This window comes from Microcebus murinus, chromosome 18 (genome assembly GCF_040939455.1).
Source record: "Microcebus murinus isolate Inina chromosome 18, M.murinus_Inina_mat1.0, whole genome shotgun sequence".
Taxonomy (NCBI): Eukaryota; Metazoa; Chordata; class Mammalia; order Primates; family Cheirogaleidae; genus Microcebus; species Microcebus murinus.
Window position 1 is genome coordinate 45,006,866 of NC_134121.1, and position 27,620 is coordinate 45,034,485.

At 53.5% G+C, this 27,620-nt stretch overlaps 1 protein-coding gene across 3 annotated transcripts; it reads right to left on the reverse strand.

Moving 5' to 3' along the window:
* Window positions 1-369: 369 nt before the first annotated feature.
* MPP2 (MAGUK p55 scaffold protein 2) lies at window positions 370-27,614 on the reverse strand. Of its 3 annotated transcripts, XM_012786670.2 has the most exons (13): window positions 27,531-27,614; window positions 24,222-24,285; window positions 18,555-18,673; window positions 7,869-8,021; window positions 7,559-7,708; window positions 6,953-7,180; window positions 6,019-6,150; window positions 5,805-5,910; window positions 5,654-5,722; window positions 5,267-5,428; window positions 4,409-4,611; window positions 3,928-4,056; window positions 370-2,749 (listed from the first exon to the last, which is right to left on the reverse strand). In XM_012786670.2, the coding sequence occupies exons 2-13, from the start codon at window positions 24,250-24,252 to the stop codon at window positions 2,573-2,575; spliced, it is 1,659 nt and encodes a 552-aa protein (XP_012642124.1). In that variant the 5' UTR covers window positions 24,253-24,285; window positions 27,531-27,614; the 3' UTR covers window positions 370-2,572. The 3 variants fall into 3 exon arrangements, with proteins under 3 accessions (XP_012642124.1, XP_075850706.1, XP_012642120.1); XM_075994591.1 differs by lacking the exons at window positions 24,222-24,285; window positions 27,531-27,614 and adding an exon at window positions 20,240-20,771 and having other exon boundaries at window positions 18,573-18,673; XM_012786666.3 differs by lacking the exons at window positions 24,222-24,285; window positions 27,531-27,614 and adding an exon at window positions 20,240-20,769.
* Window positions 27,615-27,620: the final 6 nt, after the last annotated feature.

Below are 27,620 nucleotides of genomic sequence, written 5' to 3' on the forward strand. Positions count from 1 at the left end.
CACACCCCCTGTGGTGACATATGGATGGCATTGTGATGCCACCTGTGGCCCCTGTTGTTGAGCAGCTGGAACCAATCCTACTGTTACCACTGGGAGAACCCATGACACTTTCACAGAGGGTGAGCCTGTGGCCACCAGTTCCAAGTGGGGCTGAGTGGATTGGCCGTGGAGTCCCCACGTACGCTCAGGGACTCCTGGCCCAGCCTACAGAAGGAGCATCTTCCGGGGTTGCGGAGTGCGGAAGGGAGGGACGGGGAGAGGAAAACATCACAGAACACAAGATGTGTCGCTCTGACTTCCCTTCTAGAATCATCTCTGCTGTGCTCCCCGCTCCACCCAACACCAACCAAAGACAAACAGAGCCAGAAGTCTTTCTTTTTCACATTTAATCAAGGGAAAAGAAAGAAAACCAGTCAGAGAGAAAACTGGAGAATTGGATGGCTGGGGGAGGGGAAGGGCTGGGACGGAATGTGGACGGTGGGCGGCTGGGTGCTCACTCTCCAGAGTCCCCCAAACACAGGCATTCACAATGGGAGGAGGGAGGGCAGAGTCACAGAGCTGATGCCTGTCACAGAGCACACACACCTGTTCCACCCCATCCCCAGCAGAGATGGTGGTCACTGGTTGGGGGCTTCGGAAGGTTACCAAGGGGCAGGGTGGCTGCAACAGCAGATCCTTCCCAGCCTCTACTCCCAAGTCCTACAGGGACAGTGGGAACTGGCAAGTGACCCCATGGCCTCAGGGCAGCTGGAAAACACCCTATTTTCTCCCCACGTCCAGTCCCTTTAGGCTGAGGGTGAGGTGACTCGAGGGAGAGCTGAATCGAGGATGAAAAGGACACCAACTAAAGGGGAAAGAAGAGCACAAGGGTGACTGCATAGCGTGCGCAGAGCTACACAGATGCAACAGGTGCAGGCTGACCACTACATCTCCTGTATCTCCTATGCAAATGCAAATGAGAGTCTAATATAATAAATATATTTCTAACATTTGTAATAAATATTCTGTGTTTTCTCCCTCCCCTCCCCTAGGAAATGGGCACACAGTGGTTCAGGGGCCAGCTTTGGCTGACACTGCAGCAAGGACTAGACACTCAGAGGAACTGGGAGGCACAGGGTTGGGGGTGGGGATGACCTGGGTGGTCCCCCGGGAGGTCCCCTGGGAGGGCAGTGGTGGCAGAGGGAAGAGGGATGAGGATGAGATGCCTGGGGGAGTCTAGGACAACATTCTTTTCTTAAAGGGGATTCTATTTTACAAAACTGCCCTCCCCAAGGACTGGAAGGTGGCATCTAGGGTGGGGGGACAATAAGAGCAGAGGAGACATCTGGGGGAAGGGCAAGGCTCTGGAAGCTGGGACAAAGGTTTCATAAGAAATAGGGCTGGTGGGGAACCCCCAGAAAGGGGCCACTCTCTCCCCTTCCCCAAAACCACACACACACACACACACACACACACACCAGTGCCCCAGCACACGGACCCACAGGCTGTGCAGACTACAGTATGAATGGCGCCCCCTGGAGTTGTGCATGAGGAACCTGCCAGAGGGCAACCATCCCTCTCCAAGCCCATGCTCAATGCCCTGGGGCTCACGAGGGCTCCACTGCACTCCTCCTTAGCCCCTCCAGGCCAGCAGCCCTAATGCAAGTGGGCTAGCAGGACCCAGCCCAAAAGAAGGCCAAAATCGACAAAGGTCATGGTCTGGGAGCCCAAATGTGTCCCCACTGTGGGCCATGGAGAGCTGGGGGCTCTTCGGTCAGTAGTAGCAGGCTCCTCATCACAGGGCTCAGCCCTCTAACCCATCCCTCCCCCGGATGACCCGCTGGCACTGCCAGCCTTGCCCGCAGGGAGCAGGGCTGACCTGCCGGGCACATTGGGGAAGTCTGTGGAGAGACTCCGGCAGTGAGACGCTGTGGGTGAGGGGTGGACAGGGCAGCATCTGCCCCTGGGACCTGCCCTTCTCTGAGGAAGCTGAGAGCTGCACTGCTCCCCAGCTGGGGCCACTGGCTCTCGCTTTGGCCCCTCCAGCCTTTGGGATGGCACCAGGCTAGCACCACTGCCCCAACTGCCTGGCTCCCAGTGGGCCTGGCTTCCCTGGCCACATGGAAAGAGCCCAAGGCCTGCTCCTAGGATGCAGGGGTGAGAGGTGGGAGGAGCCCAGGCACAGGGTGAGGGTGGCCAGTCCAGAGGAGAATGGGTGACCAGGGAGAGGTGTCGGGGGGCAGGGCATCTATTGACCATGTGGTCCCAAAGGAGCTTCTTTCTTCTCTGGACTGAGCCTTATGGAGGGGACGCTGACATACTCCTAGGCACAGCTTGGCCCTCGGGGGTGATATCTAGTGGCCAGTGGACACTGGGAGTAGGCAGCACCTGGGCACAGAGGTACCCCACGAAGCCCACCTCCCTGGCAGTGCATGTCTATATGCTGGAGCCAGACCGAGGGCCTGCCGGGAGCTGTTACCCAAGGAGGGCCAGGGTGGAGGCTAAGGACTGCGGCAAGGGGCCAGGGTGGGGAAGGGGATGGATTCAGGTTCTGGGGCTCAATTAAAGGGAGCTGAGGCCCAGCTGAACAGGCTCAGTACACCCAGCTGACAGGCACCCACTGGGGCTCTGTCCGAAGCTTCTCCATGGCTGCCTGGAGCTCGCGGAAGGTCCTCTCCAGGTTGCTGTTCACCAAGCTGAGGTCAAAGTAGTGCCCGTAGCCCCTCTGGATGCGGCTGCTCTCCTCCACAGTCCGCCTCAGGTCGGCCTCCTGCCGGGCACCGGGGGACCTCCCTCCAGTCAGGGGGCTGCATGGCCTGCCTCACCTCCCCCTCCCCAAACCCAACCACACCCCTCCCTGCATGTCCCCAAGATGGCTCTACTGCCATTGTGGACAGATGAGGGAAGCACAGAAATAAGTTTTAGCATGTGCCAAGCATGACACCAAATGCTTTGCAACCCATGCAATTTTCACTACAGCTCTGCAAGGCTGCAAGGCAGGACGAACTAGCTCCCATTTACTACAGAGAAAACTGAGGCACAAAGAGGTCCCACAGCCAGCCAGGGGCTGAACAGGGTCTGCCTGACTCCCAAGCCAGTGCTCCCTCCAGTCTGACTGGGGCCCTTGCAGTGTGGCGACTGGTACCAGGGCAACCCCCAAGTGCCCATGGCAACCCCCAGCCCTGGCCCAGGGGAAGCTGGCTGGGCAGGGAACTGGACAGCTGACTTAAATAAACCGAATCCAGCTGTGTCCCAGCAGCTCCAGTTGGCCACATCTGTTGCCAGGGAGGAGGTGGCCAGAGTCCCCTGGGGGAGGAGGGGCCACGGGGAGAAGGGAGTCCAGCCCAGGCAGCGTCTCCTGAGCCCCCGCAGACCTGGGGCCTAAGAGCTGCAGTACCAGGCGTGGCCAGCAGAGGGACCCCTGAGCTCAGAACTCTGCGAAACCCACACCTGGCAAGGCCCGCATCCTGCTACCAAGCTCACAGCCTCTCCTCCAGACACTGCCTGCTTCCAGTGCTAACTCACCCCTCCAGCCAGCCGTCCAGCCTCTGGCTTCCTCCCTCCCTTCAGCCTCCCCCGAGCTGTAAGCAACCCCTAGCCCACCTAGCCCACCTCTGGCCCACAGGTCTTCCACTGGCCTTTGGAAGTCCTCTGGCCAGCCCTCTGTCCCTGCAGAGTGGACCCAGCAGTGGGCCTGGATGCAGAAGCTCCTGCGCCCCAGGCTAGCTGTGTCCCCGGCTCGCTCTGAGACTTTGGACACTTCACTTCCTCTCTCAGACCTCCCTTTCCACATCTATAAAGGCAGGATCGCAGTCCTCCCTCGCTGACAACCTCAGAAGACACCTCTCCCCTCACCCAATACCACCTCCTTCTCTTCATTAGCCGGGTCTGTCCCCCAGCACCCCAGGCAGCCAGCGGACCCCTCCCCCAATGCCTCAGAGCCCTCACCGTCAGCTGCTTGGTGGACACTCCACTCTCTAGGGCAGCCCGGTTCATGGCCCGCAGGGTCTCAAAGTCCGGGGCCTCGATGAACACCACGTAAGGGACAAACTCCGCTGTTCTCAGCACCTTCACGGCCTGCAGGAGGAGGATGCGGGGGTCTGGGAGTATACCCCCACGTCCGCCCTGGGAGTTGGAGGAAGACTACCTGGGGTGACTGACTGGGTGGTGGGCACCTGAGAGTGGATGAGAAAGGAGTGTCTGGGGCTCTGGGACATGAGTCCTGGGGACAAAGGGTTGCCCGGCAGCCCTCATGTGGCTGGAGGAGACCATAGGAGGAATGGGAGACTGAGAAAGAGGTTCAGGGTGGGCTGGGTCCCTCGCAGTAGTTGAGGGTGGAGGGGGTGCATGGGTGTGCTTGGCTGACAAATGCCTGGAAATATATGGGGGAGCACAGAGGATGCTGGAAAGGAGTGGGTGGGGGCGATACCTGGGGGTTGACATCCAGCACGCACACCTTGCCGGCAGCGACCACACCCCGGATGGAGTCGATGCGTGTGCCATACAGGTTGCCCTCGTATTCACCGTGTTCCAGGTAGCGCCCGGCACGGATGTCAGCCTCCATCTCCCCCCGGGACACAAAGCTGTAACCCTGGCCTTCCCGCTCTGAGTCCTTGGGTCGCCGGGATGTGTCTAGGGTGTCGGAGGGGCCGAATGGGCACAGGCAGATCATCCGCCTCAGACACTCATGCACACGTCCTACCTGTGCTCCCCAGTTCTCACCTTGCCAGCACTGCTGCCTCCCACGCCCCTGCCCTCATCCTGGACACTGGCACACACGCAGAGACACGAGATGTCCATGCTGGGAGGACCGGGTCCAAGCCAGTGTGCACAGATGGGAGGCTGAGGCCCAGAAAGGGTAATGTGCAGCCCAAAGCCACACAGTAAGGGCCAAGCAGACCTGGGCATTCCTGCCCCCAGCAGCCAGGAGCTTCCACCACTCCCGCTGGTCCTGTCACTAAGAAGCCCTGTCTTCCCCAAGGGCACACGCAGCCCATAGCGTTGTCTTACCCGGGTCCCCAGTTGGACACTCATTTTTTTCACAGCTTTTATTATAGCAAGTGAAACCTGAGAGAAGGAAAGCCCAGCCCACTTGGCCACCCGCTGGGGGGCAACTCCCTCGCCTCTCCGGAGCCTGCAGGTCCCCCACCTACCCGCAGAGGGCGCACACCCCACACGGCGCACCCCAAGGTGCTACCTGTGCCCATTCGGTGGACCCATCCCTGGCTCCCAGGGCAGCCTCTACGCCATGCCGCCCACTCAGCAGTGCCCAGCAGAATCCACTTACAGGGCACCGTGGTGCCGTAGCGGTCTGGATCCCACATGATGAGCTTGTTCTTCAGGCTGCGCCGGCCAACACCCTGAGCGCCAATCAGCACCAGGGTTTTCCGGCGGAACGGGGGCATGCGGGCCACCTCCTCGTAAATGAGCAGCTCATGGCGGTCAAACTCTGGACATAGGGAGATGGCACTGCTCACCAGGCTACACGGTGGGGGAGGGCAGAGCTCTCAGGGAGGCCGAGGGTAAGAGGGCTCAGGACCAGGGGAGCAGGGAGGAGCTGGGAGGAACCGGGCAGGCCAAGGGACAAGGCTGGTGGGTGTATTGACAAGTCATGGGGCGGGGAGGGAATATGCAAGGTCAGAGGAGGACAGGGTAGGGGGGCTCTAACACCCACCTGCATTCTTGGTGGTTAAATACATCATTCTCTTCTTTTTCTTTCCTGAAAGGCTGCCACATAGGGTCCCTAGCCATAGTGAAATGGGTGAATGAGGCAGGCGGGGCCCTGCCAGGTCCCAGTTGAGGTCCGGGGTGGGGGGACCTCCTACCTGAGGTCGGTGTCAGCTCCAGGTCCCGCTTGACAAAGGCTTTCCGCTTCTCCTCCAGCAGCTGGCTGGGGATGAGCCCGGCACTGCCCCCTTCTACGTGGCATGCCTGAGACGACATGAGAGGAAGACCTGCCTCAGCCCGAGGACCTCTCCCTACACCTTCAACTACCCCACACGCCATACCTGGGGAGGCTGCAGGGCACCCAGGGCTCACCTGCCACCAGTTGGCATCATCCTGGTTTACAATCTGGAGCAAGTCCCCAGCGTTGAAGCGCAGGCCTGCTTCCTTGCAGGGGATGAGGCTATCTCGGACCGGGTCATAGTCAAAGTGGCATTTCACAAATACCTGGGCCCAGGAATCGGTGAAGGGTCAAGGGAAGGGGGAGGGGAAAGCTCTCGAAGGTGGGGGTGGGGTTGTCACACAGTCCACCCCCTGCCCACTCCCCTCATAAAGATGCAAGAGGTGCTGGCACTGCCCCCCCATAAGAAGAGTGATGCCACCAGACCCACCCGACCCACCTCCCTGGTACCAGCATCCCTTCGCACGCAGAACTAAGAGGACTAGATCGAAGGCTGGGGAAACTGCTCAGGGCTGGGACGGGCCTCAGGACCAAGGAGGTGGGATTACCGGGTAGTGGACAAGACCTTGGCACCTAATCCTGGATCCCTCCCTCCACCCACCTGCACCCTTTGGAGGAGTCTCTAGTAGGGGGTGAGAAAACCAATAGGAGAGATAGGCAGAGCAACCAGACCTACGCAACCCACCAATCAGGAGGCAGCTGTTTGGGACACGTGACAAGTCCCTCCCCCCCCCCCCAAGCATGCGCACCCGCACATGCACATGAAGACCGCTGCACACAATGCAGGTGCTCACTGGGACACATTCCGGGTAAGGATGTGTACACAACCTTTGCATATGCGCGTGAGTGTCTGAGCATAATATGGGCAAATGCATGAGCACATGCACGTGCATCACACACAGAGGCCTGAACTCAGCTGTCCCCAGCCTGCAAGTCCCACTCCCCATCTCGCCTGGAGCAAACACACTGGAGGGGAGAGGCTCCATGAGACCTGCCACCCCAGCAGCTAGGAGGCTCGGCCATCCCTTAGGCCTTGAGCTGGGTGAGGGACTGGGTGGCGGGGCCCACCTGGCGGGGTAGATGCGGCTCCTGGTAGCTGGGCAGGATCTTGAGGATGACGCTGCCGCTGGCGCTGCGCAGGAGCTCCTGCAGCGCGCGAGGGTCGCTGCCCACCGGCTGCCCGTTCACCTCCTTGATGATGTCGCCCACGTGCAGCAGGCCTTGCTGAGCCACCATGCCCCCGTGCAGAATGCGCGCGATCACCAACTCACCGCCCTCCACGCGGAACGTCACACCCTGGGGGACCGAGGGCATGTATGATGGGGCTCCAGCTGCTCCAAGTCAGAATCTTCAAATAGGTCTCCTAATGGCCCTCCATTCCTGTCCCCACCTGCCCTCACATAGTCGTTTTCCATCCTCTGCCCAAATCCTTCACTTATAGGAGGTGCTAACGGGGGAACCGGGCAGACGGAGAGGCTCCTGACCCACGTATGCGTGTACAGTGCGTGTACAGTGTCTAAACAGGCCCTGCCTGGGGCAAAGCTGAGTCCATCTTCCTCATCCTGGTAGGGTTTTTTTGTTGTTGTTGTTGTTGTTGTTTTGTTTTGTCCTCGACTGGTTACACTCAATCCCCGCCCCCACCAGACCCCACTCTGACCCCGCCCAGCCGCTCACCAGATGCTCTCCGGCCGTCTTGCGGATGCCCACCATGCGCACCGCGTCGGGAGGTACCGGCTGGTTGCTGAATGTGGGGTCCAGGCCAGGGCTGGGGGGTGGTGTCTCATAGGTCTTTGAGGCCACGGAGTCGTGGGTCTCCAGAAGGGACTGAGGAGGTGGCGGGATGAGGAGGAACAATGGGGCAGTGCCCTGTGGTCCCTTCCCATCCCAGCTCCCAACTTCCTGCCCGCCCCTCCCCCAGCGGCACGTCCCAGGTGCCACCCTGGCCCCCTTCTGCTCTCCCGCCCCAGCCCCAGCAGCCAGGAACCTGGAAGTGGGGCTCCTGGAGGATGCGGGCCAGCTCGGCGGCGGTGCTGCTCTGCTCCGCCAGCTGCGCCAGGTCCCGCAGGATCTCCTGCACCAGCTCCAGGTTGTTGTCTCGGACAGCTTCCAGCTTCGTCTCCTCCAGCCTTTCGTGGGCCTGGGGGTGGAGGCAGAAGAGGTGAGGTTGGACTCTTCCCCAGAAGACCCCAAACAGTGGCCCCTCCTCAGCTCCCAGGCATTTCCCCACCCCACCCCCAGCCCCTTCACAGCTCCAGCCCCGAATCCTGACTTCAGAGCCAGCCACAGCATCCTGCTCACTCCCTCGTGCACAAGCACACTCACGAAGGAACGCATGCAATTCCTTGCTTTCTCCTTTCTTCCCCAAAATGATGATTAGGACCCAGTTCAGGGGAAGGAGAATCCACAAGACAAACCTTCATTTCCATCTCCTTGCCACAGAGGTCATCAAACATTATCAAACTGCCCCTAGCCCCCAGGACCCTATGCAGATCTGAGTTCAAGGACAGCTTCTTCTCCCCGACAGCATGGTTGGGTGTGGCCTTGGAGACCCTGTAGCCCAGGATGAGGAAGCCAGGAAGGTGGAGTAACTTTCCTAAGGTCACTGGGACTTGAACCTGGGTCTCTAGGCCCTCAATCCAGTGTTCCCAGTGAGTGAGGGAACAAAGTATCAGTACATGGTGCCAGGAGGGGGCCCTGCACCTACTTGTTGCTCTACTGGCTCTGGGCTCCACGACAAGGTGCTCTGAAAATGGAAAAGGAAGCCTTCACCAGTGACAGCCCAGTGAGGAGCATTATGTTAGGTGGGTCAGAAGGAAAGGAGTTGCATTTCAGGAATATACGTGAAGACTTTTTCCCCCTCTAAATCATTTGGAAGATAGTTGTAAACAATACCAGCCACTTCATCCCAAAGTATTTCAGCATGTATCTCCTAAGAACAAAGACATTCTGCTGCATAAACCAAAACACCATTATCCTTGCAAGAAATTTGATATATTGATGCAACATTATTTAACAGAGCCTATATTCAAATGTTCACTCTTGTCCAAAAATATCCATTATACTTCTATTTTTTTTTCTGATCCAAGATCTAATCAATCATCATATGTTGCATTTGGTTGTCATATCTTTTTATTCTTTTATTTAGAACAGATGCCAATAAGTTTCGGACTTTCAGGTATTTTTAGATTTATCTGATTGTTTCGTCATGTTTACACTTGTTTTGGGAACGGTTCTACACAGGTGATCTTGTGTTTTTCCCATCCTTTGAGACCATGTGACAATGCTGTTCCCCAATAATCCTTCACCAATGGATTTAGCATCCATGTACGGCCCTTGCCCAAATCAATCATCATTAATATATTGGAGACTGCAAAATTCTACTATCTATCTTCCCTTCTACATTTATTAGGTGGCATTCTACTATAAGAAAGAGCTCTTCTTTTCTTCCTCCCACCCTGCCCACCTCCCTCTCTCTCTCCCTCTCTCATGGTATCACCGTGGATTGTTGTTTACTCAATGTGTTCCAATCCATTACTGTCACTATCTTCATTGGCTCAATTTATCCCGAATTTGTCCAGTGGGTGCCCCCTTCATACCTGTGGCCTGTTGACATGTTCTCATCATTCTTTTTTTTTTTTTTTTTTTTTTTGAGACAGAGTCTTACTCTGTTGCCGAGGCTAGAGTGCCATGGCGTCAGCCTAGCTCACAGCAACCTCAAACTCCTGGGCTCAAGCAATCCTCCTGCCTCAGCCTCCCCAGTAGCTGGGACTACAGGCATGCACCACCATGCCCGGCTAATTTTTTCTACATATATTTTTAGTTGGCCAATTAACTAATTTCTTTCTGTTTTAGTAGAGACAGGGGTCTCCCTCTTGCTCAGGCTGGTTTCGAACTCCTGACCTTGAGCAATCCACCTGCCTCGGCTTCCCAGAGTGCTAGGATTACAGGTGTGAGCCACCGTCCGTGGCCCCCATCAGTTCTTAAGAACCTCCCTCATTCTGGCACAGGCTCATCCGACACTTTCCCCACATTAGATGTGGAATCAGCAATTTCTCCATGCAACTCAGACTCCTTTTGGCAGGGAACGGTATTTAGAAACCGAGATCTGAGCACCCAGTACTCATTGCTTCTGATGTGTCATTTCTCCAGTAGACATCTGTCAATACTAATAGCTCCAATTAATGTCAAACTCTTTAGGATTTTCCCCGTCTTCTCCCATTCCATATTTGTATTTCTCTTCTCCTTCAGTGGAACTTATTTCCCCAGAACATCAACATATTTATTTTAGGCTGGGCATGATGGCTCACACCTGTAATCCTAGCACTCTGGGAGGCCGAGGTGGGAAGATCGCTCGAGGTCAGGAGTTTGAAAACAGCCTGAGCAAGAGCGAGACCCCGTCTCTACTAAAAATGGAAAGAAATTAATTGGCCAACTAAAAATATATAGAAAAAATTAGCCAGGCATGATGGCACATGCCTGTAGTCCCAGCTACCTGGGAGGCTAAGGCAGGAGGATCACCTGAGCCCAGGAGTTTGAGGTTGCTGTGAGCTAGGCTGATGCCATGGCACTCTAGCCCAGGCAACAGAGTTAGACTCTATCTCAAAAATATATATATATATTTATTTGTTCTGTCCTTTAATATTCAAAAAAGTATCAGAATTGCTATATTACCACTACTCCCTATCACAAAACCACTAAGAAAAAAATCAAGATGTATCTGCAATTCTCTTTGTCCTCAGAATATTGATGTCTAATAGAATTTACAGCATTAATGGAAATGTCCTGTAGTTCTTCTGTCCAATATGGTAGCTGCTGGCCACATATGGCTATTGAAATGTGGCAAGTATCTTATTTAAGCATTTTAGTTTAAGTATTGCCTTAGTCTATTTTTGCTTCTATAACAAAATACTTGAGACTGGGTAATTTATAAATAATATAAGTTTATTTCTCACAGCTCCAGAGGCTGGGAAGTCCAAGATCAAGGCACTGGCATTTGGTGTCTGGTAAGGGCCTTCTTGCTGCGTCCTCACATGGCATACGGTGGAAGGGCAAAAAGGGTCTAGCTGGTTCCCTCCAGTCCTTTTTTTTTTTTTTTTTTTGAGACAGAGTCTCACTTTGTTGCCCGGGCTAGAGTGAGTGCCGTGGCGTCAGCCTAGCTCACAGCAACCTCAAACTCCTGGGCTCGAGTGATCCTTCTGCCTCAGCCTCCCGGGTAGCTGGGACTACAGGCATGCGCCACCATGCCCGGCTAATTTTTTATATATATATATCAGTTGGCCAATTAATTTCTTTCTATTTATAGTAGAGACGGGGTCTCGCTCAGGCTGGTTTTGAACTCCTGACCTTGAGCAATCCGCCCGCCTCGGCCTCCCAAGAGCTAGGATTACAGGCGTGAGCCACAGCGCCCGGCCCCCTCCAGTCCTTTTATAAGGCCCCTAATCCCATTCATGAGAGCTCCATCCTTATGACTTAATCACTTTCTAAAGGCCCCACCTCTTGATACTGTTACATTGGCAATTAAGTTTCAGCATGACTTTTGGAAAGGATACAAACATTCAAACCATAGCAAGTATTTTCATTTCAATTTAAGTATTTAAATAAACAGCAATATGTGGCTAGTGGTTACTGTATTAAATAGCACGGCCTTAGAATATATCCCACTTAGGGTATATAGGCAAATATTGTGGGCAAAAGTTACTTGAATTAATTCCTCTTCTGTACGATTATGCTAACAATTTGACATATGGGTAGAGTTGCTTATCTACACTTAATTTTAGGATTGCCTTTTTAAATTATTTTTAATTTAATCTTGTTTTTTGAATACATACATTTTCATGGTTCAAATTTCAACTCTATATGAAAAGTAAACACAAAGTATCAATTCCATTCTCATTGCTTATGCCTCACTCACATCTATACCCTATAGGTTAATCCTTCTTGTTAGTTTCCAATTTATCCTACCAGTTTCTTTACACAAAAATAAGTATTTCCCTTTCTTTCTTATATCAAAGTTAGAACACTATATATATTCTTTGATACCTTGGGGTTTTTGTTTGTTTACTTGATTACGTTTGTTGTCTGGCTTTTTACTTACCAATATGCCCTGGAAATCATTCCATGTCACTATATGCAGATCTTCCTCTATTATTACTTTTTTTCAATTACTGCATTTGACTTCATTGAATGACTAGAGTCCTATAATTTATTCATCCAGTTCCCAATGTTTCTAATAATATTTTGCTATTGCAAATAATGCTGCAGTAAATAAGCTTGGCATAGTGTTCTATATCTGTGGAGAAGATCTTCCATGTAAATTCCTAGAAGTCTTGCTGGGTTGAGCAGTAAACATATAAATATAAAATAAACATAAGTAATTTTCTTAGATATTGACAAATTCTCCTGCATAGGGCTTGGACGAATTGCCCTCCCACCAGCACTGTCTGAGAGATTTTCCCAAAGCTCACCACCAGAGTGTTGATCAAACCTCTGAATGTCTGCCAATCACATGGATGAGAAATGATCTCTCAGTGGGGCTTAATTTGCATTTTGCTTATTATGAGTGAAGCCAAGCATCTCTTCATATGTTTAAGGGCCATCTGCATATCTTTTCCTATGAACTATCTGTTCATGTGTTTTGCCAATTTTTCTATCAGGTCTTGGATGTTTTCTTTTTCCCATTTTAAGAAAATGTTTCCTCTATTTTGGGAAGATTAGCCCTTTGTGATATCTCTTGCAAATCATTTCTCCCCAGTTTGTCATTTGTCTTTTGATTCTGCTTATGGTATTTTTGCCATACAAAGAAATTTTTAGTGTGGTTATCTTTATTAATCTTTCATGCATCTGAATTTTGAGGCATAGTTTTTTAAAAGGGGAGGGGGCTTTCTCCAGACACAGATCCTTGTTTTCTTCTAGGACAAGTATGGTTTATATTTTCACATTTAGATCTCTGGTCTGCTTGGAGTTCATTCTGATGTATGGTGTGAGGTCCGCATGCACTTTGATGTCTTTCAAAATGACTATCTGGATGTCTCAATATCATTATTTAAAAATTCATAAGAAAATTATTCAATTTTTTTTAAGTGTGAGAATAGTGGTGTGATTATGTTTAAAAGAATCCTTATATTTTGATACACATACTGAAATATAGATAAAATTGTGTTATGTCTGAGATTTGCTTCAAAATAATTCAGGAGAGAGGGAAGTGGGTGGAGATATGGATGAAACAACATTGTTCACGAGTTGTTAAATGTTGAAGTGGGGCGACGGATGATGGGGATTCAGAATATGGTTTTGAAATTTTCCATAATAGTAAGTTTTTTCAGCCCATGAGATAGGAAGATTTTAATAACATCTCAGGAATCTATGAGGATTTGCTGAGAAGGGCACAGTGGCTGGCACACCGCAGATGCTCAGTGAAGGTTAGATGCTCTCTGCCTCTGTTTCCCTAAACAGGCCTGGGCAACAGCACTCACTTGGCCCCACAGTCACCCAAACCATCCTCTGCCAGGTGGCCAGCATTTCGGACTGGCTCCCATAGCCTGGCTGGGCAGAGTGTTCCTACTGGGGGAAACAGACAGCCGAAGGGGCAGAGGAGTAGCACTCAGGACAGGGATGTGATCCTAGTCACTTAGCTCAGCACAACCCACAGAGCCGCTCAGTGAGAGATGGAGGTAGCCCTGGCTATGTGTCACCACTGTGCCTAGGATAATGCTGGGAACTGAAACCCCAACAACTGAGTTTCAAGAATGAACAAAGAGGCCGGGCGAGGTGTCTCACGCCTGTAATCCTAGCACTCTGGGAGGCCGAGGCAGGTGGATCGCTCAAGGTCAGGAGTTCAAGACCAGCCTGAGCAAGATCGAGACCCCGTCTCTATTAAAAATAGAAAGATATTAATCAGCCAACTAAAAGTATATAGAAAAAATTAGCCGGGCATGGTGGTGCATGCCTGTAGTCCCAGCTACCTGGGAGGCTGGGGCAGGAGTAAGGCTTGAGCCCAGAGTTTGAGGTTGCTGTGAGCTAGGCTGACACCACAGCACTCTAGCCCAGGCAACACAGTGAGACTCTGTCTCAAAAAAAAAAAAAGAAAGAACAAAGGCACTCAGGCAGCGACAGTCTCACCACGGCAACCCTAGTGGTGCTCCTTCAGTTTAAGAGAAGCCAGCTCTGGCCCAGGTGTCCTGCCATGAGCATTAGAAAGATTGCTTGTTTAGGACTTAGCACCTTGTGCACTATGGGTGGGTAGAGGACATGTCTCCTGGGGACAAGTTTCCCCAGGAGACTCGCTTGGTCAAGGTGTTGCCAAGGTGCCTCCTAAGCCACTAACCTCCCAACTTTGACTTAATGACATCCCCTACCCTACCCAGAGCTGATCCATCCCTCCTCCTGTGGCTACCCCTGGGCACTTTATACCTGCAGATGTGAAAGCACAGCTCTCCAAGCTTAATCCGCACAGCCCAGAGGAAGCTTCAAACATTTAATCATTCCAATACAAAACAAACACCTCAGCAGGCTGACCGAAAGAGCTGATGGACCAGCATGATCACAATTTGCAGCACACCTTTTGGGACTTTGGAAACTCAAAACTGGATTAATCATAACCCTTGATTCATAGTATGTGCTCATGATTGGTTTGCACATGGCTTCTTTGTAGTTAGTTAGTATTAGACATTTTTATGGATATAACAAGGATCAAGAACCCACCACCCAGAGCAAAAACGAGGCTCTTGACAACATCCTACATCTAGCCACATGCTCCACCCACCCTGTCACTCTCAGAAAGCCCCATCTTTGTTCCCTGTATTCATCGTCCCCAGCTTCCTGTTTAAAGAGCTTTATAGGACTCAGATCAGATAGCAAAAATAAAAATTAAAAAATTAAAAACAAAGAGCTTTAATATATCTATATGTAGTCTACATAGTCCTAAAATGGATATAGATACATTTACCTTTACAAAAAAGGAATCATGGTTTTATTTATATATTATTATATTAAATATTATATATTAATTCTATATAATATATTATTAAATATTATCATTATATAATATATTATTATAGGCTGGGCGCAGTGGCTCACACCTGTAATCCTAGCACTCTGGGAGGCCGAGGCGGGTGGATTGCTCAAGGTCAGGAGTTCGAAACCAGCCTGAGTAAGAGCGAGACCCCGTCTCTACTATAAATAGAAAGAAATTAATTGGCCAACTAATGTATAGAAAAAATTAGCCGGGCATGGTGGCGCATGCCTGTAGTCCCAGCTACTCAGGAGGCTGAGGCAGCAGGATCCCTTGAGCCCAAGAGTTTGAGGTTGCTGTAAGCTAGGCTGATGCCACAGCACTCACTCTAGCCTGGGCAACAAAGTGAGACTCTGTCTCAAAAAAAAAAATAAAAAAAAATAAAAAATAATAATAATATATTATTATATATTCTTTCTGGGGCCTGATTTTTTTCATCTAGTATTATTACATAAAAATTATTTTACTTACTACTTTTTCACTTACTATTATTTTGCTAAGATTTGTGCTTATTTTTCATATCAAGTGATAAATGCGGTATTAGAGGCTCCAGGCCCCAGAACCAAAAGCATGACTTGAATTTCTGCAGCAACCATTTATCTCATTCTGCTCTGAAAATCATCCTCAGCAAAGCAGGGGCTCAAGCTCATGACAGGCCAGAAGCATGGGCCAGGGACACACCAGTTCATGGTGGGCCAGTGCCCCCTCCTGGCTCTGCCAGCTCCCGGTTCGGGGCCATGGTAGGCTGCAAATGCAGAAACACCACACAGCCACTTCTTGGAAAAGCTTTTCCCTCCGCCCTCCCACTCCAACCGCTCTGACTGTGGCAGAAGGATTTCTCATTTGAAGCCCAGGCTCATAATTAAATAGTTCAGAAACTAAAAGGCATCCCAGGGAGGGGTGTGCCAGAAGGTAAAGGAATTGTTCAATCTGAGTTTGATGACTGTGACTTGCTCTGGCCAATAGGGCTTAGCAAATGTGATGCAAACAGAGGCCCAGAGAGTGCTTGGAATGTGGGGCATGTCCCCCCTTGCTGGTGAGACCACCACATGAAGAAGCCAGGGCCACCCTCCTAGAGCTGGAAACCACATGGAGCGAGAGGTCTGGCCACTACAGCCATTGCAGCCTTCCCAGCTGAGACACCAGACATGTGAGTGAGGCCATCCTAGACCACCCAGCCCCGCTGAGCAAGCCCAGACCAGACAACCACCCAACCAGCAGCCAGAACCAGGAGAGCCAAAGCACGGTTGTTTTAAACCACTACACCGTGGGTGAGCGGTTACCAGCAAGACCGAGCTGATACCCTGGGCTCCCTGCTGCTGTACCCTCTGCCTGCCATGTGCCCTTGTCAGAGTCCCCAACTTAGTGACCTCACTGGACCCTTATTCTCCTAGGGCCCTGTCTTGCTTTGCCAGTTCTCCCACCCCCACCTCCCCACAAGACTAGAGTCCTCCCTGGGAATTCCAGTCCAATGCTAAGACTCTATTATAACAACTCTTTTCAGTTTAAAATAAAATCATATCCTCTACCTAGCCCTACCATGACTCTGAGAGATCAGAATCATTCTCCCCTCTTCTCAGAAGAAATAACTGAAGCTCAAGAGGTTGACAGACATGCCAAAGTCACACAGCAGTCAGTGAATCTTCTGACTCCAGACCCTGTGTTCTTAGATCTTAATCTCATGTGGATTAATTCACGTACTGCATTCACTTGCCTCCCAGTTGGCAGATGTCCCCACTGGTAACAATTTTTTGGAATTTCTGAATATCACCTCCCTTGGATTCCTCACCTTGGCCTTGCCTGCTGTGAAAACACCTGATTCACGTCAGCCCTTCCAGATGCCAGCCACCTGCCAGGGCTGCCACCTGCTGTCTGCAGCCAATGCCTGGATTTATGATCTGCCTGCCAGCTTTGACTTTCCTCCAGAGTTTTAACTCTCTGGGTTTGTCCCCTCAGGTCCTGCACCCCCCTGGTTCCAGATCTGCCCAGCCTGGCCCCTCCTGCACTGTCTGCCACATCCCCAGAGAGGACAGTCAAGGCCAGATCCACAAGGGTAAGGGCGTGAGGCCAACAGCTACCACTTGTGGTTCCAACCTGGTTCCTTTCCTGTGGGTTTTTGCACCACTTTGCCAGGAGAACCAAGTTTTTGCAGCTGGATTTTTTTTATCAAAGTCTTGTGTCTATTAGGTTAGATATCTTAGAAATCTACGTATGTATAATAATTAAAATTGGTGAGAAGGAAGAAGTAGACCCCCTTGTCCAACATTATCTATGTTTGAAACATGCTTAATTACTTGTTTTTGTGTGTGTGTGTATATATATATATATATTTTTTTTTTTTTTTTTTTTTTTTTTTAGAGACAGGGTCTTGCTATATTGCCCAGACTGGATTCAAACTCCTGGGCTCAAGCAGTCCTCCTACCTCAGCCTCCTGAGTAGCTGGGGCTAAAGGCACACTTATTTTATTTTTAATAAATGAGTAGAATCCTCAATCACTGAATGAAAAGCAACATGCCTTTCTCCAGTCTCCCTCCATCTGCTCAGCTTTCTCTTTCCCAGAACTTCCTGCTGTTAACCCTCTCAGACTTTTCATCTTCTGTTGTCAACGGCTCCTCAAGTCTTCAACCATCCCACAGATGATAAGTGACCAGGTCGTGTCTCCGAGTCAAGCATGCCCTGTGGCTGGTCCTCCTCCACATCCACACTCCATGCCAGGCCCGGCCATAGCCATCCTGTGACGCAGAGTCCCCTCCCGGTAGAAAACCCACCTGGTACAATCTGGCTGTACCACCTTCTCCCTCCCCACCTTCACTGTCATTGCTGACTTCCTGGTCACTCCCACCACAACTCACAGAAGACCGTGGGGACTGCCTCAGCCTTCTCCCCACATACCATAGCCCCAGATGCCAATGCCACCGTCACATCACTGCTTAAAAACCAGAGAGGCTCCTCAGTGCTCATAGGAGGATGCCCAAGCCCCAGGCACAGCCCCCAGCCCCCCAGACCTGCCAGCCTCCGCCCAGCTCACACTCCTTGCCTCACTCCTGAGGCTCCGGCCTCACACCAGCACTTACAGCCCCCGCACACTTCTCTTTCTCACCTCTGCTTCCGCCCCAGCTCTGCCTGGGGCCCAGAGTGCCCTCCCTTTCCCCTCATCCTTCCATACTCAGTTCAAGTGGCCCTTCCTCCAGGAAGCCTTCCTTGCCCACCCCGGGCTGGGTTAGGCACCTGCTCCCAAAATGCCTAGTGTATCTGCTTCTGTCACTGCCATCACCAAATTGCCTTATCTCTTTCTCTTTCTGTGAGTCTCTCCCCAACCTGACATGTAGCAGACCTTAAAAGGACATCTGCACAAAACACCCAAAGGCAGAGAGACAGGCAGGACGAACACTGGAGATTCCACCGCACAGGCATGCTGGCCCCGCCAATCGCACCCTCCACAATCATCTGTCCCCACACTCGCCAGCCAGGTGTGGGGGCAGTCCCTCTACCTGCAGCTGCTCAGGTTCATCACCTGGGCATGATGTTCTTCCACGTACACCTTCAGGGGGCCTCTTATGCCACACGCGCCATTCTCAGCGGCCCCTGTGGCCAACACCCCACCCCCTACCTGCCTCCCGAGGCACAGCGTCATCTGCCCACCTCCCAGGAACACTGTACCTTGGCCAAGGATCTTACTATGGGACTTTCCATAATGCCTCGAAGGAAGATCAGGTCCAGCTCCGCAGCCCCCGTGGCATTAGGGAGGGATCCCAGGTTGTCCAGGACTTGCTGCATGGCTGGGGGAAGGGGTGGGCAGTGAGACACACAGGTAGCAGCTGGGCATAGAAGACTCAAAATACAACACCTCCCCCTCCCCCACTCCCACATCCTACAGAATACACCCCCTCCCCAGCAGCACATCCCTCCCTGCCCAGCACAGGCACCCCAGGCCTAGAACGAGGGCCCTAGGGGAAGAGGGGCAGCGGAGAGAAGCAGCTTCCTTGGCCTGTTCTTTCTACCCTAGGTAATGCCAGCCTGGGCAGGTGGGAGGCTCCAGGCAACAGGAAAGGACTCTGAAGTGGGTGCGAGGGACAAAAGGAAGCAGGCGTCAGGCTCCAAGTTCTGCCCTGCACAAGAGAACCACAGGCTCCTCACTCAAACTCTAGATGAGCTGAAGCCCCAGTACTCAGCCACCTGCACCTGGCAGGCTCAGGGATGAAGAGACAGCTTGGCGCGTGTCCTTGAGTGCAGGCCAGAGTCAAGCAGGCAGGCTTTGTGCAGCATCTAGTCCAAGCCGCACCACTAATTCAGTGTGATGTTGCACAAGTCACTGTTACTCACTGGCCTCAGTCTTTCCATCCTGTAAAATGGGTGTGTTGGACTAGATGATATCTATAGACCCTATAGCTCTGACATACAATGATCTATAATCATTGAGAAATTAACAAGGATGGCAGGAACCGAAGTTGAGGCCCAGAATGTTGGCAAGAACTGGGGAAACAGGCGCCAGGAGCCTGGGATGGGTGTGGGCACCCAAGGGCAGAGGTCAGACCAAGTCATCCCAGGAATCAGCACACTCTCAAGCTGGGACAGGACATAACCAAGGACATGAGAACACCTGAAGCTGGGCAACAGCAATGGCAGCGAGGTCTGCGGTGGGGGTTGCTTTCACCCACTGGCAGAGGTGGGAGCTCCAGGCTGTGGCAGGTTTGGGGGAAGGAAGGAAGAAGCAGAGTGTGCCCAGCTGGGGGCAGAGATGGGCAAGAGGTATCATTACTCTGCCACCCTGCCACCCACACCTACATCTACATAGCAGCACCAAACTATGAAGGAGGGGGTTAGACACACTCCCTGGCACCTCTCAAGGCTCTTGTCAGTGCTCCCCTCCTCCAGGAAGGAATGGGGGTGGGGAGGAGGGGCACGGAAACTCCAGCTGGAAGAGACGGTTCAGGGACTCCTGGACTCCCATCTCCTTCCCCCTCCTCTCCCAGCCTTCTCCAGAAACAACATCTAAGCCTGCCCTCCAGATCCCTCCTGCCCAGGCCCGGGCTTGGCATTGGTCAGAGACCTGCAGGGCCCTCAGTGGTCTCTGAAAGAGGCCAGGGTTGGGCCCACTCCCACTCTGCCAGGGTATGCAGGGATTCAGCCTCCGCAGCCTGCCAGCTATGGGGGTGGACTGAGACAGGGAAGTTGGTGCCCTCTGCTCAGGCCAGCTTTCCTGGAGGGCCGTGCCCCTAGATCCCTCCGGCTCCTGGGGGCGCTCTCCTAGGGCACCCTTCCCAAATGCCCCAAACCTCACCAGAAGGGGGTAGGTTAGGGGCCGGCTTCCCCCGCCCCCGCCCTGCCCGCCCGCCGTCTCCTACCTTCCCTCCGGAGCTCCGCTTCCTCAGAGGAGCCCAGGGATATACCCTCCAAGGAGGCCCCGCTGCCTGGGCTGCCCGCCATGGCACCCCAGCCCCAGGAGTAGCCCGCACGCCGCCGCCAGCCGCCTTCCCAGCCAGAGCGGGACGGCGCGGAGAAGGCGGGCCTCGGGGAACGCCCTCTGCAGCGTCAGCCAATAGCAAGGCTCAGCCGCCGTGGCCGCCCTGCTGATTGGCCAAGGCCCCGACTGGCGCTGCCGCGTGGGGAGGCGGCGGAACTGGGGTGGGAGAAGGGCGGTGGGAAACTGAGTCCTCATCCTACAGATGGCCCGATCGATCCCCAGATCCCCAGCGTTTTAGTACCTGTGGGGGTGGGGGGAGGCGGCTAAGAGGTGTGGGGGGAGGGCGTAAGCGTGAAGCACCCTTCACGACCAGTGGGGCCGCCAGAGACGCTCGCCTCACAGCTGGCTGCAGGAAACCCGGGGAGAGGGGTCTTGGCCCCATCTTGTTCCTGTCCCTCTCTTTTCTGGAAGTCCTTCCTCTAATACACCCCTTGCCACCTTCTCCTCGTGCCCTCTGACCTCTGCTCTCTGTCTCCTCGCCAGGCCCTGTTTCCTTTACAATTGACCCCTTCTGTCAAACAAAGTCCCCAAGAATGACTCTGTCCTCCACCAGGAGGTAGTAGCACCACAGTGGCTTGGTGCAAACACCTCAAGCCCCAAATGCCTCCCCTCACCTACCGCCAGCTCTCCACAGGAGGAGGCGGGGCACACGGGGTAGGTGACACCACTGTGGGCAGGAGAGGACTCCCAAGCACTTCTGGCCCGCACCTCAGCAGCAGCCTCTACCCACCCCATCTCCCATTAGCTTTTCCCCTTGGCCAAGGGGGTGATGCCCAGAAGGCAAGTCAGGCACCCTGGACCTGGGGAAAGGAAAAGGTGAGGGCACATTTATGCAGCAGGGAAAAGGGAAAGGGTAAGCAAGTGGGAGGGACTTGGCATCAGCTCAGAGCCCCCATTCCTCTGAGACCCTGTACCCAAGAGGCCACCACAAGGGTGCTGCAGCCACCAGTCAGCCAATCCTTGAGGAGTGGCATCAGGTCTCATTGCACCCCTGGTTGCCATGGCATCGGGATTACACACCAGGACAGTAACCCAGGGATGCGAGAGAGATTTAAAGGGACAGCTGTACCTGAAAGCAGCTGCCCTGACCCCTGCTAGCCCAGCCTTGATTCAGTGGGAAAGGCTGCAGGTCAGGAGACACCAGGGGCAAGATAAACTCTCAGCAGCCTAAGCAAGAGCGAGACCCTGTCTCTACGAAAGAAAGAAAGAAAGAAAGAAAGAAAGAAAGAAAGAAAGAAAGAAAGAAAGAAAGAAAGAAAGAAAGAAAGAGAGAGAGAGAGAGAGAGAGAGAGAGAGAGAGAGAGAAAGAAAGAAAGAAAGAAAGAAAGAAAGAAAGAAAGAAAGAAAGAAAGAAAGAAAGAAAGAGAGAGAAAGAGAGAGAGAAAGAGAGAGAAAGAAAGAAAGAAAGAAAGAAAGAAAGAGAGAAAGAGAAAGAGAGAAAGAGAGAGAAAGAAAGAAAGAAAGAAAGAAAGAAAGAAAGAAAGAAAGAAAGAAAGAAAGAAAGAAAGAAAGAAAGAAAGAAAGAAAGAAAGAAAGAAAGAAAAATTCATTGGGCATGGTGGCACACACCTGTAGGCCACAAGGTTAATGCCAAAACAGAAGGGAAGCACTGACAGCATAATAATTGTGACTATTCCTAACAGTGATGAGCTTTCCCCTGTCATAGTGTTTGAGTCTCTTTCCAGAAGAGGAAATGCAAGCTCCAAGATGTTAAACAGATACTCCCAGATACTCGGGAGGCTGAGGTTGCTTGAGCCCAGGAGTTTGAGGTTGCACTGAGCATTGATGAAGCCACTGCACTCTACCCAGGGCGACAGAGCAAGACTCTGTCTCCAAAAAAAAAAACATAAAAAGATAAACTCTCAGCCCCTGTCATCAACCACATATCTCCCACCCCACCCCAACCCTCAGGGAAAGGCTCCTCACTTGACTCAAAGTAGTGTCCGGGTCTCTCTGCAAGAGGAATTCACCCACATCACTGCCCTCCCTCCAAATGAGCATGCTGAGCCAGCGACCTGGGCAAAGGGTGGCAGAAAGACCTTGCTGGCTTCACCCTCTGCAGAATCCAAGGCAGGGATCTCCCAGGGAAGGAGGGGAAGGGGAGTCTGACCTCAGAGGCAGGGGCAGCAGTCTCTCTGTCAGTCCTGTGGGAAGTGTACTGACCACCAGATGATAAGGGGCAGAACCCGCCATGAGATTTTTGAGGCTGGGAGCTCATACCGCCTGAGAGGGGCCGAGGCCACCCCAGGGTACTTCTTCCTTTGGATATGGGAAGCCAGAAGCAGCCTGTGGCACAACAGGACAGCATGGGGTAGCAGGAGCCCCAGAAGTCCTTTGGGGAAACAGGCTCCCCACCCACACCCCTAGGCTCCACTCCCTGCCCTGTCCACCTCACCCTCCATGTGCCCCTAGCAAGTGGCCTGCAGCACGGAAGCCAAACTGCTCAGCCTGCTCCTCCCTCTCCTCCCAGCCAGGCACTATTAATGGGTTTACTGCACAGCCCAGATTGGGAGGCCTTTAAGCACAGGCTCAGGGATGGGTTTAACCCCTAAGCAGCTTAGAGTAGGGCCCAGCAGGCTGGACAGGAGATGGAGGCCCTGAGCGCTCCCATGCTGCAGAAGCCGAGGGACACCAGCACAGTCCCTCCGTGGCCTGGAGAAGAGGTCTTTCCTTCGGGACAAGGGTGTCATAGGTTAGGCTCTGGCTCACTCACAGCAGTCTTCACTTTCTCAGAGGAGAGGGACAGAGGAGTCACTCTGATCAAAATGGGGGGGAGGGGCTGGAACCTCTTACAGAGGCAGCAGCAGGGCTAGAGCAAGGATAGGAGCTGCATGGGAGGCAGGCATCCAGGCAGGGGGCAGCTCAGACAACTCAGAGGGAAACCATAGCAGCTCACAGCTGCTAGGGCGCTTCGAAAGCCTCTAGCACAGGGAACTTAACCTGGTGGGTCCCTGAACACACCTAAGGGGGCCCATGAGCCCCTGGAGTGGAATGCAGATTTCGTGCATGGAAACACGTGTCCGTGATGAGGGCCCATGGCTGCCATCAGATTCTCAGAGATCCAGGATCAGTAATAGTTAAAAATACTGACCTCGTCCCATCGCCTCATCTTAGGGGAAACTTAGGTCCTCCAAGGGAGGTGACCAACTCAAGGCCACAGGGTTAATGCCAAAACAGAAGGGCAGCACTGGCAGCATAATAATTGTGACAGTGATGAGCTTTCCCCTGTCACAGCGTTTGAGTCTCTTTCCCGAAGAGGAAATGCAAGCTCCAAGATGTTAAACAGCTTGCTCCTGAGGCTTTTCTGGCTTGTCTAAATGGCCCACTCTCTTGCCTGTAAGCCTCCTACACAGCCACATCCAGGGATCCTGACCTGGTATTCTTGCCCCTCCAGTCACAGCTTCCTGTGCCCCAGCATCCCTGTCCACCTCTAGCACATGCTGCTCTAGTGCGCGCCCCACTGTGACCTTCTCAGTCCCTCCGTCCCCAAGCCATTCTCCAAGGGCCAGCTCCAGGCCACCTCCCAGGGGCAGTTCTCTAACCAGCCTGGCCCCACGCCATTGCCCCCAGCCATTGCCCCCACCCCTCCACAGAGGTAAGTCACGTTGTGCCTCCAGCCCTACCCTGGAGAGGTGTGGGTCTTTGATTACTCCTCTGCTCTGTCCCAGCAAGGGGACCCACATACAAAGGAGGTGGCCGCAGAGGCTTCAGGAATGAATGGCTGAGTGGGTGGAGTAGTGGTGGGGGCACTTTGTTTTTACTTGGAGCTTTGCAAGTGCCCGTCTGCTGCTCCCCACCCCTACGTCCTCACCTGGCACCATCTAACCCCCTGAAATCAGCTGACATCCTTACTGTCTTCTTACCAGACTCGGAGTTGGTGGCAGCGACCGGCATGGTGAGGTAGGCAAGGGCTCTGAAAGGTCTCTCCTGGAGGGGGGAGAGAGGAAGATGAGAGAGTGCAAGCACAAAGCCATGGGCGAGGGAGCAAAAAGGGCCCCACTTCAGGAACAGCCAACAAGGTAGAAGAGAGGGCACTGCCCACAACCTGGGGGTGGGTGGTAACAGAGACCCCAACAGTCCTGGCATGGATATTACACATGTATTTCTCTGACAAGTATAGGAGACTGAAGAGGGCCGGGAGCGGTGGCTCACGCCTGTAATCCTAGCACTCTGGGAGGCCGAGGCGGGCGGATTGCTCTAGGTCAGGAGTTCGAAACCAGCCTGAGCAATAGTGAGACCCCGTCTCTGCTATAAATAGAAAGAAATTAATTGGCCAACTAATATATATAGAAAAAATTAGCCGGGCATGGTGGCGCATGCCTGTAGTCCCAGCTACTCGGGAGGCTGAGGCAGCAGGATTGCTTGAGCCCAGGAGTTTGAGGTTGCTGTGAGCTAGGCTGATGCCATGGCACTCACTCTAGCCTGGGCAACAAAGTGAGACTCTGTCTCACAAAAAAAAGAGAGACTGAGGAGGATCAGGGGGTTAATTTATTTGCCCAAGGTCACAAAACTACTAAGGACAGCTACAATGAATATACAGGTTTTATGACTCAAAAAAAAGGCCGGGCATGGCTCATGCGTGTAATCCTAGCACTCTGGGAGGCCATGGTGGAAGGATTGCTTGAAATCAGGAGTTTGAGACCAGCCTGAGCAAAATAAGACCCCATCTCTACTAAAAATGGAAAAATGAGCCAGGCACGGTGGTGCATGCCTGTAGTCCCAGCTACTTGGGAGGCTGAGGCAGGAGGATTGCTTGGGCCCAAGAGTTTGAGGTTGCTGTGAGCTAGGCTGATGCCATGGCACTCTAGCCGGGGCAACAGAGTGAGACTCTGTCTCAAAAAAAAAAAAAAAAAAAAAAGTGTTTCTGCCTGCTCTCACTCTTTTTTTTTAATGGGGGTGGGTAGGTAAGAATCCAAAATTTGAGTCAAAAACAGGAAAAACGAGTGTTCTTAGATAGTAAGTGCCATGAGCACAAGAACCACATCCATTTTATTTGCCTCTGGAACTCAGGTAGATGCTTCACAAACATTTGTCCCCTTGGCCTGGCTGACAGAAATGACATCCTACCACTCCCAGTCCTCTCAGGCTTGCTCTCTCTCCTCTGTCCCCTTCTCAGCCCAGAGCTGGCACAAGGAAAGCAGAGGCTCTGGGCAGAACCAGGCATGGATTCTATAGCCCCCAACTCCCATCCCTCTCCAAGCTAGGGTGGCTCCCCCAGTCTCCCAGAAGGGGATAAAAGGGCTTACACCCACCCTTCCTCCTTTTGCCTTCCTGGGCATGTGCTGCTGGCTAAAACCCTAATTCCCAGTTGCCATGACAACAGGAGTCAGCGGCTCACAGCAGGGGTGGGGGAGTGGGGAGAAGCAGCTGGCAATGCCCACTTTAGGACTGAATGCCTGCTGGGGGGGGGGGGCACAGCAACTTCATATCCTCCCCCAAAAGCAGATTCTTCCCAGAGGGACCACCACCTGATTTCAATAAAACTCTCTCTGTTCCCATTCCCCTCCCAGGCCTGAGCCAGTCACCTGAGCTCAGGTGGCAGAAATTACAAAGGTGAGTGGGCTGGTTCCCCTTCCTCCTGGATCTGCCCCTAAGGACGCAGAAGAAAGGGGCTTTCAGGGAGAGGAAGGGCACTCGCTCTCAGCCAGCACGGAAGATGGAAGAAATGCCCAGGATCCACTGTGCCGGCCAGTGTCCCTGGTGCCAATCCCTACTGTCCCTATTCCTGGATAGCAACAGAGAGAGATCTTTTCCTTCCCCCTCCCAGGTCCTGATGACCTGGAACCTCGAGCCTTCTCCTGGCTGGCGCTAGTCTTCCGCATGGAAACACTGGCAGGATCAGAGAGGAGACTCCAGGAGTCCTCCTGCCTAGAGGGTGGAGGGTAGGAAGAGGCTGGGAGGGTCCTGTATAGAATCCCTCTGCCCAGAAGTGTTGCCCAGCCTGCCTGGGCTTCTCTCTGGGGAGTCGTTTCCCAGGGCCTTGTTCACCCTGCGCTCGCCACCCCCAGCCTCTGAGAGGGCGGGCCGGCTGTGCCCACAGGAGAACGGCAGTGCCAGGCAAGCCAGCCTGGCTCCGTGCCAAGGTCCAGGGCCCAGACATCTGGGAAGCCGCAGCTCAGCTTCCAAAAACCTGGGCCCAGGTGCCCTCTCACCTCTGCCTGCAAGCTGTCCACATCCCCCAGAGTGTCCCTAGGTAATGCGCCAGCCGTGAAAGGGGGAGGTTTCCTTCAACCTCCCCCCCACCCTTCCATCAAAACACATACAAAGAGGTGTGAAGAATGAAGCTCTAACAAAGGCGTTTTGGAGACCGACAGGTCGTGGGGAGGGCTGGACAGAACCGAGGGTCAGAGGATGGGGTCTAGAGGCCGGGCCAATGTGCACGCACTAACGATCCGATCGCCCCCGCCCCGTGAGCCCTAACTCGCTGGGCGCTAGGACCTGGGGGGAGGGGGGCGTGTGGCGAGCCATCAAAGGAGGCTCTTTGCGTGCGCTCGCTGGAGACCAGGGGATGAGGTCACTGAATGACTGTCCCCCACCTCCCGCCCCCGTCCTCATCCCCCCCCCTGCCCCCCGCCTTAGTTGACCTAACTTCCTGACCCCGCTCCTAGCTTCTGGCACGGATCCCCTCCCAAGTCCCCAGCCCCTAACCCTGGCGCCGACCCACCCCCCAACAGCCTGGGAGGTGGGAGAAGCAGTGCACCCCCTCCCCGGGACCCCCTCCCAGGGAAGATCGGGGTGTTGACCTCCCGAGGTGGGGGGCGAACGTGCCACCGGGACCCAGCGCAACCTCAGCCTCGCTCCCCCACCCCCGGAAGCGTTCACGGCGCGGTCCTTACGTAATGCCGGGCTCTGAAGTCCCCCCAACTCGCACAGCCCCCGAGAGGCCGCGGATACCCGGGCCCTGCGCAGCTCCCCACCTCAGTGCCTGAAGTCACTTAGGAACCCTTACAGCGGGGGCGGGAGACAGCGTCAATGGGCGGCGGGGTTTGTTTCTCCCTCCTGACACCCCAGAAAGAGGGCCCGGGGGCGGGGGGAGGAGAGGGAGGGGACCGGGCGGAGGGAAGGGGCCGAGGGAGTGTGGACCCAGAGAATAGGATCCTCAGTGCGATGCCAGGACAGAAGGGAGGCAGGGGTCCTGGGGTGGGTGCTGGCCGGGGGGTGGGGACACCTACCTGCGCCCTGGGGAGCCCCTAGCTCGGGGCGGCTCCAGCGCAGCCTGGCGCTCGGCGTTTATTGCTTGTCAATCGCTAGCCGGGCTCTTA

What these genes read in the sequence shown, in the direction of transcription:
- MPP2 (XM_012786666.3), bottom strand. Translation starts at nt 20,321, where the DNA reads ATGGCGGGCAGCCCAGGCAGCGGGGCCTCCTTGGAGGGTATATCCCTG. An exon ending in CTACGGCACCACGGTGCCCT is followed by an intron (nt 4,612 to 5,266) that starts GTAAGTGGATTC and finishes CCGACACCCTAG; the next exon opens with ACACATCCCGGCGACCCAAG. An exon ending in TGCTGGATGTCAACCCCCAG is followed by an intron (nt 4,057 to 4,408) that starts GTATCGCCCCCA and finishes CTCCTCCTGCAG; the next exon opens with GCCGTGAAGGTGCTGAGAAC.